The sequence below is a fragment of the Dreissena polymorpha genome, chromosome 9, assembly GCF_020536995.1.
Source record: "Dreissena polymorpha isolate Duluth1 chromosome 9, UMN_Dpol_1.0, whole genome shotgun sequence".
Taxonomy (NCBI): Eukaryota; Metazoa; Mollusca; class Bivalvia; order Myida; family Dreissenidae; genus Dreissena; species Dreissena polymorpha.
In genome coordinates, this window is record NC_068363.1 from 54,712,674 (window position 1) to 54,725,090 (window position 12,417).

The following is a 12,417-nucleotide window of genomic DNA, read 5'->3' on the forward strand; positions in this document are numbered from 1 at the left end:
AACCTGTTAATTTGACGCAAGGTTAGACATGTTTTTAAAACAATGAATAGCGGGAAATACCAGATACACGTAATGAAATTTTAGGAATGCGCATTGTGATCTTTTTCTTGGAACGTTTTGCCAATATAGAAATCGAAACTTTACTGACTGGGTATTTGTATGATAATTGAAAAGAAAAAATAACTTCCTTGTTTTTGTTTCATTTCTACTGAGCAAAAAATTTTCTTTATTGTTATCAGGGTAGCACATCACATTAATCATGGTGTGAGCGTCAAATCCATACCAAAATTTCTTTCTTAATATCTTATATTAATCGAAGGTAAAACTAACTATTTTGATAAGCTTAATTAAGTAAACACTGCGTTTGCAAATAAGAAAACAATAATAAAAAAATATCCACAGATATCGCTTTGTGTAATAATTGTACAAAATCTTTATGAGAAGATTTGACGTATTATGATAAGTGATCTGACGAAAGTTATCAGAAACTGATCTGAATGGACTAAAGTGCATACCCAATTTTATCAAAATGTAAACGTCCATAAAATTGTATACTGGTACAGTAATACACAACAATACATACACTTTTGTGACATAAATGATGTTGTTTGCATTTATATGAACGCGTACTCTATCTTGTATTATTTAATAACTTTATATACAATAAAATCAGAAAGAATTATTATAATAAAAAACATTATATGAAACTTTTTATCAACCATATTCCGAAAAGAGTATTTTGAAATGTTTACAATTTAAATACAATCAAATCCGCATCTCTAACTGACATTAAGATTGTATTTTTTCTGTTTATTCAGTATAATGTTGAAAGTCTGCACGTGGAGATCTGCAATAAATTGACCCGCCTGGTGTTTGCGGGGAAATCAGACGTTGGCGGGTTGAGAAGTAAAGGGAGTTTGATAGGCTGGTAAATGCGCATCGTATCATATTACCATGGATAGGGTTGAAATATCCTGGGTACATAAATCTTGCGCAAATCCTCTTAATACAGTACACTAAGACATTTCGATTAATTTCGGTCTGTTTATAACATTGTTCATTGAATGTATAAGACGTAATATTTCCCAAGTAACTACGCTCGTATTGTATTCCAATCTAAAAAGCACTGGGTATTATGGGCAACACGTGGTCGGCTTGAGCATCGTACGTACCTTACGTACAGCGTTTGAGATTTTATGAATGGGACCTGTAATCTGGAATGCTCTCTAGCTCTCAGAAAAAGATGCATTGACTACCTCGACATAAATGTTATGTTAAAATCAGTAAAACATTTCTAACGTTTTATATGTTGCGTTTTTATTTTTCAATCTTAATCGGATGCACGAAATAACTCATACCTGTAAAAGAGACAAGAAAATAAAACGTGTATTCAGCACAATACGATGTGGGGGTGAATAGCAGTATGTTTAATAAATACATGTATTCAATTTGTTATTTCCAAAATACCTATGTAAAAGCCTTGCTCCCGGTATTAGAACTACCCACGGCCCATGGGGTAACATGACTGTTATAGACTTGACAAATCTTATTCTCTGAAACCGCAATGGTAATGAATCGTATGGTGGAGCCCTTCTTAGTTTATTTTCAGATCATGCATAAAGGGTCAAAATTGGCCTTAGCCTAGGGGTTACTTTGAACATTTTACTTTGTTCGTAGACTTTTTCAGACCATACTAAAGCTGTTTCATGCAGAGAAAACTAAACGTGGAATAAAACCAATTATTACACAAACATCATACAATCTGCACTTATCAGTTTTGTTCTTACATATATCAAGTGAGAAACCTACGAACTTTTGGTCTTTGATAGTTCCTATTATCATTGTGTCAGAATGGTGTTGCATGCTGGAACTTACATCCCAACCCTTGATTTAATACCTGCTGGATTGAAAAACAAACAACACACATAGATTTTTCTTCTTAAAATAGCACGAGGCTATGTTTATACAAACGCAGTCAATCAGCGTAAGGAGTATCTTTAAGCCAACAATTTAATAAAGTGAAATGATTTACTGGCTTTATTAATTTATAGTAAAATTGTGGTCTTATTGGACGACTTAGAAGGACTAATATATATTGTACCTTAATAATAACTTATCTTTTAGATGTTATGCAAGCAATTTTAGTCAATACCTTTTGTGAATAAATGTGTGAAGACGTAAGTGATACTAGTACATTAAAATCTATTTAATAATGACTATGCCAGGTAATGCACTTGGCTTTAATACACTGTTTTTACACAAATAATGTCTATAGTATATTTTTTTACATCATTAACTATAATATCGCTTTTGCGATATATTTTTTTTACATTTAATCTCGTTATTGTTTCGGACAATTTTAATTTGTCCGACTTGCCTAACAATAAATGAATCAATTATGTAGACGAAACTTAACGTTTCATGTAGGTCATTTTCGCTGATAAAACATAAGGCGGTATCAGAATGCATTAATCACAGTATAGATATTAGTTATGATTGAGCTTATCTTCAATGAATTATTGTAAATGATGTCTAAAACGTTTGAGAACTCTAGTTACTAAAACCGATGGATAAACCAATGTTTTTTTAGCCGTCGTTTATGTTTGACATCCGTATTAATTGTAATGTCCCTCATCTTTTGAAAGACATTTTGTGTGTGTTATATTTTGTCATTAGAGAATGTATGTATAGCGAACCTGATGCCACAGGGAACAGTCACTCCTATCTCAAGCGCAAGAAAAAAGGAGCTATTGTAATCATTAACATGTGTTTGTGAATGAACATTAATCTAGGCCTTAAAAACAAAATATTACTCGTGTTAATTATTATTTTTGTATAAAAGAATATTGCGTACTTGTAAACTATGTTAACTTTCTTTTCCGATGAAATGTTATATGCGTATATGGCAGGGTTTCTTTGGTGCGGGACTGTTGTAGTACTTTAACGTCTTTATGTGATTTGTCCATGCATCTCCTTTTCGTTACTGTTTGTTTGATCAGACAAGATAGTTATAACTTCCAGAGGCTTCAGATTGCATTGAAAGCTGTAAAGTTAACGCCGGGTTAGACATGTTTTTCAAACAATGTATAAGCGGGAAATACTAGATACACGTTATAAAATTTCAGGAATTCGTGTTGTGATCTTTCCCTTGTGACGTTTTGCCAAAACAGAAATCGAATCTTACTGACTGGGTATTTGTTTGATAATTGTTAAGAAAAATAGCTTCATTGTTTTGTTTCATTTCTATCCATCAAAAAAATAACTTCCCTGTATGTTGTATTTATCATTGTTATCAGTGTAGCACATCACATTAACCATGACGTGAGAGTGTTACCAATACCACAATTTCTTTGTTAATGTATAATATTAATCAAAGGTAAAACTAACTTATTTGATTCGCTTGGTTAAGTTAACACTGCGTCTGCAAATAGGAAAACAGTTTTAAAAAATATTCACATATATCGCTTTGTGTAGTAATTGTACACAGTTTTTATGAGAAGAACATATAATGATAAGAGATCTGATGAAAATAAGAACAAACTGATCAAAATTCACAAAGTTTTATACCCATGCTCATCAAAATGTAAACGTCCATGTAATTTTATACAGTTTAAGTAATACACAAAAATACAAATTATTTTGTGATATAAATGATGTTTACATTTATATGTACGCGAACTCTATCTTGTATTATTTAATAATTTATTTTATATACAATTTAATCTTATATTAGAAAGCAATTCTTATAATAAAAAATATATGAAACTTGTTATCAACAATCTTCCGAAAAGTGTATTTTGATATGTTTATAGGTCAAATACAATCAAATCCGCATCTAACTGACATTAAGATTGTGTTTTTGTGTGTATTCAGAAATATGTCGAAAGTCTTCCCGTGGAGATCTGCAGTAAATTGATCCGCCTGGTATATGCGGGGAAATCAGACCTTGGCGGGTTGAGAAGTAAAGTGAGTTTGATAGGCTGGTGAATTCACGACGTCCGGATGTAACTCTGATCACAGCTGGCAGCAAGGCAGAGAAACTGACCTGCCGGTTAGGAAGCGACTGGAATGTTTACACGTGCTGAACAAAGTCCTATGTTTAGAAGCTGGTATCAAAATGTAAGCGGCATCTGTTGCTGAACTTGGCTCGAGATGCCTTCTTAGCCTGGCGCTCTGTTCTGGTTTGCCCACTTGCATTTTAATGCTGGTTTTCGAAGCGTAGTGGTGGTACTTCGGAAACTGGGCCTGTGGGAATATTGGACGTTAAACCATTGTGAATGTAGTATCACCAATGTGGAGTTTATTTTTAACCAATAATGAATGTTTTCCTTCTTATTTAGCCTGTACCAGATTTTGTATGAGAATGTTTCGTTGCCCCTGCATCGTACGTGGCCATTGATTTTTTATCACTGATTTTGAACAACTTATTACCTTAAGACTCACCACCATTTCCACAAAATTGTATATATCCTGTAGTTTCCAGTCAATTGCCTTTTCGCTTATATAATGAGAAACCATCGTTAGGGAATGCCCTTATCTGCGACCATTTACGATGAATGTGTCATAAATGATGATATGGCCGCTTCGCGATTTCTTCGTCTATATTTGTTAAAAACGGTTGAAAAGAAAGAGTTTGCAGTCAATCAGTGAAACCAACAAGAGTATTTTACATATATAGATGTCTAGACTTATTATGCTGTGACGTCTTTCGGTGACTTGCCCTTATTTGCAGACTTATGTATCGATAATTTTTGCCCATTACTTTCAGATGTTCATTTCAGTTATGTCTTTAGGCTGTGTTTTAAGTAAGTCAAAATAACGCATGAAATCTTGTTGAAATGAAAACGTTCGTAAATGTGATCAAGATCAATGGGCAAATTTTGTTATAAACGTTGAAATAACTGCCATTGATGAAGCGCTGCTCAATTATACGGATGAAACTGTTTAGACAACCAGAAAAGTATCAAAGCAGTAGTGAATTCAGTTGAGAATGCCTTGATTCTGCAAACATAACTTTTCGAATTATTCGTAACGCATCTAGTACTAGAAAGGCAGGTAAAGTTATTACAAACAATAAGTGCTTGAATGAAAATGTCAAACTGCTAGAAATAAATGCTATTTTAGTAAACGCAAACACAACTGGGTTAGAAATAACGATATAAAGTCGGACATGCTATCGGCCACAAATCTTTAAAATGTACTTTTATACTAAATCTCCTTTGGTATTTAGGACTGATAATAAAATATTAATAAACACAAAATTAAACAGACGTAATCGTGTCACTATTTTATGAGTTTTTCAAGGAATGAAACATAAGTTACGATAACAGAAACGAAAACGAGGAAATAAATGTTTCTTTCCCAAACTTCAATATTGATTGTGATCTAAATGAAAATATATCCGCTGAGGAAATTATGAATGCAGTTAAATATTTGAAATCTGGAAAAGCTACTGGTATTGACAATGTCTGTAATATATATATAAAGTACTTTGTGATAAACTTATGCATTTTTACCAAATATTATTCAATTCGGTATTAGTTCGCGGATTTATTCCTGGATGATGGCTTATTTGTTGTGCAGTGCATATTTATTAACTCAAATGAAGTTCTGAAGGTAGCCGAAACTGCAGACCCTTCACGCTACTGAGTTTCTGAGGTAAAGTACTTACATCTGTGTTAATTAATATACGTAGAAAAAACTTAGAAAACAATTATTTGTTGAACAAAAATTAGGCTGGTATAAGAAAAAGCCATTCAACGGTAGACCATATTTGTATGTTGCATTCTTTAGCTAAAATTGGAAAACGTTATCATGATAAGTTGTTTGCTAAGCTATTTATTTTTAGAAGTCAGTTGATCCAGTCTGGGGTTTGGCCTGTGGAGAAGAATAATAAGTTATGATATTGACTTAAGTTGTATTTGTAATATTCTTAAAAAATATGTATGATACAATAAACTCATGCATTTTTTAACAATACATATTCAGAGTATTTTCCATATGCAAGAGTTGTACGCCGAGGTAAAAATTTTTTTTACCTGCCATATGTTATTTTTCTTGAAGTAAATTACTTCTTTTCAAATAACAATGTAAGTCTTGATATATCTGATACAAAATTAAGCTATGTATCTTAAATTAGCCGTGATTATCAATGCCGATAATTCTGTAGCATTTGCCAACGAAGAAGACTAATTAAATTCAGTGCTTAACACATTTTATCAATATTATTTCACATGAAAACTTGATATAAATTTTGAAAAGCAAAGATTATGATTTTTGGTGATAAATATAAAAGAAAAAGAACGTTCTCAGCAAATTGAAAGCAAAAAGATATTGCTGACTCTTTTAAATATTTAGAAATAATGTTTTCCGAAAATATAAAGTTTGCTTCTACTAAGAACACCTTTGTGAGCAAGCCAAAAAGACACTGTTTAGTTCTTAAAGGAAAATAGGAAATATTGATTGACAAATTAAATTGTTTTAATAACTTATTATACCGATATTGATATATAATACCCAGAATGAATAAAAGAGCGTCAGTACGCATTTTTTACATTAGCCGCCATTTTAGTCTTTATGGCGTGTTCTCGTATTAACGACTGTAAAATGTGCATACACACTAGATAGATATGGCAGAAATCATCATCTTCATTATAATTTGTAAATACGCTTTTTGAGTAGTATGGTAACATATATTAAAGTCTATTTATTCTTTTAATTCACATGGCACGAACAAACTGTTTTCGATACAAAAAATGTGTATAGTATATAATGTTACATCATCAGATATAATAACAGTTTAGTGATTTAAAATATTTTTCATTTACTCTCGTTATTGTTTTCGGACAAGTTTCATGTGTCAGATTTTCCTAACAATTAATGAATAAATATGTTGATGAAAATTACCGTTTTATTTCGGTTATTTTAGCTAATAAAATATCATAAGTTCTCTAAATGCATTAATCACAGTATAAATTTTAATAATAATTGAGCTAATCTCAAATCAATTGAGAAAAACGATGTTAAAAAGGTTTGATAAGTCTTGTCAATAGCGATCACCAAACTATCAATACTCTTTGTTTAACTATCGTTCCCGTAGGACAAAAGTATGAATTTCTATGACCTTGTCTTTTTTTATTGTTACATGTTGACAGAACACATGTATGAAAACTATAAACCCAGATAGCCATTGCGAACATTCACTAATAGTAACTAGCGCAAAAATCATGGAGCTTTTATTGCAATAAACTTTTTCTTCTGAATAAACAGAAACATTAGCATTGGAAACAATATGTTTATGTTAAAAATATTTGTGTATACAAGAAATGTGTACATGTATAATATTATAACTTAATTTTTCGATTTAGTGCAGTAATTGAATAACACACAAAACGGTTATGGATCATGGCCTATTGGGTACAATATTAAACTACTGAAGTTCTTAAAATATGTAAGCTTTCATGCTTCCAACGTCAGCTACTAAACTTAATGTAGTTTGAATACAAAAATACCATCTTAAAAGATTGTAATAACTTCCTGATGTTTCATTACAGCATTGTATTATTGTTTTAACGTAGACGCCGGGTTAAAAATGTTTTTCAAACATTTTTTTGCGGGAAATACCAGATACACGTAATGTATTGTAATGATAGCGTGTTGTAGTATTTACCTTGTAGACTTTTGCAATATACAAATCGAAACTTTACGGACTCGGTTTTTGGTAGATCACTATAAAGAAACATAGCTTCCTTATTTTTGTTTCATCGCTATTGGTGCAAAAATCTTCCCTAAATGTTGTATTTGTAATTGTTTTCAAGGCAGAAAATCACATTAACCATTGTGTAAGATGGTTACCTATGCCAATATTGTTTTAAATATCTGATATGAATACAAGATAAAACAAACTCACTTGAGTAGCTTTGTTAAGTAAAAATTGCGTTTGCAAATAGGAAAGATTTAAACAGTAAGTTACAGATTCCGCTATTAGCACTACGTGTACACATTATGTTGGAGAAGGATCAGACATTCGCTATCAATATATGTCAAGAGATATGTCAAAATAAGCAGAAAAAGATCTAAATGGACTTCGTTTCAAACTCAAGCTCATCAACGTGTTCACAGCGATTTTATTCGGCTTAAATTAGAATTAATTCGCAGTATTATTTCGCTGCATTTAAAAAGACATATGATATCATAAGAAATATGTACTACTATTAAGAAAACTGATCTATTTTGAATTGTTATAGCGAGAGACGGCAATCGCTTGTGTGTATGTTTGTACGTATACAACACCCATACATTGTTTTCTCGGCGCAAAATAATAGGGTCCCTTTAGTTATGTTATGCAATTAAGACCTTAAGCGCATGTGAGTGTTAATTGATCGCAGATTAATTATGGTCCATTAATTGGGGTTAAAAACCCAAATTTAAACTTTTAAGCAAGACATGTTTTATATGATACTATGATTCGAAGAAGTGTGATAGGGTTCCATAAGTACTATAGTACAACTATACTATAAAGGTAGTATACCCCCTTGGAAGATGAGAAGGGGTACTTATTCACTTAATGTTGAACCGTTTATGACTGCATGAAGACTGATTTGTTGGTGTAGATTAACAGCGCCGTAACTTACGTAACGAATTAACGACCTTCAACTCTCCTTTGCTTTATAACATACATTACCCAATGGAAATCGAGCTTTAAATAACACACTGTACTGTTTAATACGCAATACACTTCACCCTGTCAAACTGAAGCCAAAATCCATTAACCTGTACTCATCTTCATAGTATTCTTACCTACCGAATATGGTAACTTTATACATATAACATTCACCCGATTACATTTGATGTCTTACATGACATCCATGATATACATCTATGTTACGGAACATTATATGATTGTTTAAAACATAGATTTATATGCAATTATCTTACGGTACATAAAATGCATCTATCATAAGGAGAATTTAATGTGTGTGAATCCATCTTAGGGAGCATTATATGCATTTATCTTTCTGAGTATTATATGCATCTATCTTACAGAGCATTTAATGTGTATGGATCCATTTTACGGAGGATTATATGCATCCATCTTTCTGAGTATTATATGCATCTATCTTACAGAGGATTAAATGTGTGTGAATCCATCTTACGGAACATTATATGCATGTATCTTAGTGGGTATTATATGCATCTATCTTACAGAGCATTTAATGTGTGTGAATCCATCTTACGGAGCATTATATGCATCCATCTTATTTAGTATCATATGCATCTATCTTACAGAGTATTTAATGTGTATGAATCCATCTTACGGAGCATTATATGCATGTATCTTACTGAGTATTATATGCATCTATCTTACGGAGCATATATTGCATCTATCTTACGTAGCATTTAATTCGCAAATGAACGTGTTGTTTGCCATATATGTTTCATTTGCTGATTGTGTAAATCTCGACTTTTAAATTACAATTATACATGCGTAAATATATTCAAATAAGGACACATTTGAATAAACTTAATGAATCTGGAAGATCATATATTTAGTGCGGTATCATTGTGTAAAGTACATGAAATGAAAGACCATATCGACTGAATAGCGAACCTATTACAGATTACCAGAATTACACAGAAAATATGTTAATCGAATCAGAAAGGGATCTGATAAAATCTCTAACGTATTAGAATCTTCGGGCGGACACCTGGCATCCCTTATAATTATTTTTTATGTTTCAAATACAATCATACACAGGCAGCCGACTGAACAAGGCAGAAGGAACTACCGATCGTGCCATGTCAGAATCTGAGAGCAGCTTATATAGTCGTCACTCTCAGGTAAGACAAGGCTGAGAGCATTTCCAGACAAAGCAGCTTAAACATTTAGCACTTTCGGGTATTTCAGACACTGACAGAGTTATCATGCACAGTTATTTGTTCAGTCACCGCACACTGGCGAGTCTGAGCACAATTTGTAAATGTTCAGTTCTTGAATTTCACCCAAATAGTACCTTCATATTGCTTTTTGTATTTAAAATTGACGCAATTTGAATTAATTTCCCTACAGAATGAAATCTTCAAAAATGACTTTTGTAGTTGTTTGTATATGATGTTTCATTTATAAAACATATTTAAATAGATTTATACTGTATAACATTTTTTTCAAATCACCCGGAATTACGTTTCAAATTCAGTGTCCGCCGCTACATAAATAGTAGTTTAATTAATTTGAGTTTCATTCGATGACACCATTAATTTGAGTCTAATTTGATTACACCACTTTAATAAAGAATAACGTTCTTGTATACATTTCGCCCACATTTCACGTTTTTACACGCGTTATTCTCCTCTCTCATAATAAAGGAGAATAACGTAATCTTTATTTGTCATAATAAAAATACACACACTTGGTGAAAAGTCTTTACACATTGTGTTTTACTTTAATATGTTTATAGTAACCATTAAGACGATTACACTTAAATTAATACAAAGACATACATGTTAACGTATCATACGTCGTTACATGTATTAGTAGTATTCCTACTACAAGTACAGTTAAAGTAATATAAAGTGAAACACAAACAAATAATAAAAATATTGAGAATACTAGATCGGTGCCGAATAAAGCGAAGTTTACTTTGCGAGGCTTAGAAAATCTGTACCACGAGCCTTGGCTTTCGATTTATCCTATCAATTTTTCTAAGCCGTAAATTATTTCCTTAAAATAGAACAACACGTACAATCCCAAAGTTATTTTTAGCAAACATGTGTTTATTATTTTATTCGTGTCGAGCCTAAAATATTACAAAAAGATCAGGAAATAACCTGTTTTTCTCTACACATAACTTTACGTCCCTAATTTTAAAGAAATAATGAAAAAAGTGCTAAAAAACTGCAGCTTAAGCGGGAAAGTATTTTGTCGTTTGACTTGTTAATAATGATGTCATGAGTACGCGCACTTAATATTTGTAAATAATGATTTTTTGCTTTTCGTGTTGAATTGTGTTTAGAATATATTACATCTTGGTATCAAATTGTTTCTTTTGTTGAATCTGATTCGATTTTACTAAAAATGATTACTTTACAGTTGATTCCGAGTAATATGACCATCCTCCGCCGCGCGTGACAGCTATATTTCAGCATTGCCGAAATATAGGAAAATATATGCCACAGTGGTTTATTTCGACAATGCACGCGTGATGATGGGATAAAATGCATTTATTTGTACTCAAACTTTATCTGGCTTTATTTAATAATTTCACATTAGGTTAAATCTTAGAGAAGAAGACATTTTCTCCATTTATTGTACTAAAATACAAAACATTATATTAAACTATATTTTAAACAACTTCCGAATAGTGTATTTTGTTGTAATTTTAGTTCATTTAAAATCGATTCCACACCCTAAATGGACATTGAGATTTTGTTATTTTGTATTCAGAATTATGCAGAAAGTGTGTCCGTGGAAATCTGCAGTATATTGACACGTCTGGGGTATGGCGAGGAGATCAGACGTTGGCGGATAAAGAAGTATAGGGAGTTTGATAGGCTGGTGAATGCACGACGTCCTGATTTAACTATGATCACAGCTGGTAGCAAGGCAGAGGGACTGACTTGTCGGTTAGAAAGCGACTGGGATATTTTACAGGTGCTTAATAAAGTCCTTTGTGTGGAAGCTGGAACCAATCTTCGCACCATACCATGCGACATGGAAGTGTACAGGATGGATACATGTGCATATCCAGGACACTGTAAACTGTTTTTAGAGAGACAAGCTCTTGGGTATTACAATGAACTCCACAGGGCTCTTTACGATAACGGCAATGGTGATGTTCTATTAAGTAGTGACTTTTTTGTGGAAGGAATTTCAATACTTTCAATACTCCCACTTGCATGTAAACAAGCCGGAATGGTGCAAAATTCACGCGCGGGGCCGTCGATACCGTTGACAATCCATAAAATACTTCATATGGACAATGTAGTATCACTACCTTGTCATTGTCCCAGCATCCTCAAAAGATGGGCTGCCAGACATCGCCATTGGCCGCCACCAATCGTAGTTGAAAAAGTCGTTTCTTTAGGAGCTTATTTAACCCCGGTCGGATATAAGGGAAGTGAATCCAAGCACGTGGAATGGAGAGTTTGTTTCAACACCGGTGAGGCAGAACTAGTCGACAATCTTAATGACACACAAGCGAAGGTGTATGTGATGCTTAAAATGATCCTAAAAAACGTTCTAAGGCCTTCTAAGAAAGAAATAACATCGTACGTAATGAAAAATATAGTATTATGGCAAGCTGAGAACAACCAACAGAACAGGTTTTATGCGGGGAGTTTGTTTTACTGGCTGCATGACGGACTGAAAAAACTTAGGACTGCTATTGTCACACAACAACTGTCATATAACATGATTCC

General features: G+C 32.7%; 1 protein-coding gene across 1 annotated transcript; it reads left to right on the forward strand.

The window, feature by feature from the left end:
• Nucleotides 1-5,465: 5,465 nt before the first annotated feature.
• Nucleotides 5,466-12,062, forward strand: LOC127846055 (uncharacterized). The gene is made up of 4 exons (XM_052377232.1): nucleotides 5,466-5,658; nucleotides 9,758-9,840; nucleotides 11,444-11,828; nucleotides 12,010-12,062. The coding sequence occupies exons 2-4, from the start codon at nucleotides 9,799-9,801 to the stop codon at nucleotides 12,060-12,062; spliced, it is 480 nt and encodes a 159-aa protein (XP_052233192.1). The 5' UTR covers nucleotides 5,466-5,658; nucleotides 9,758-9,798.
• The last annotated feature ends 355 nt before the right edge of the window (nucleotides 12,063-12,417 follow it).

Excerpts from the sequence above, each read along its gene's own strand:
- LOC127846055 (XM_052377232.1), top strand. The coding sequence starts at position 9,799 with ATGTCAGAATCTGAGAGCAGCTTATATAGTCGTCACTCTCAG. Across the intron at positions 9,841-11,443 it reads TATATAGTCGTCACTCTCAG|AATTATGCAGAAAGTGTGTC; the intron begins GTAAGACAAGGC and ends TTTTGTATTCAG. Across the intron at positions 11,829-12,009 it reads TCTTTACGATAACGGCAATG|CATCCTCAAAAGATGGGCTG; the intron begins GTGATGTTCTAT and ends TCATTGTCCCAG.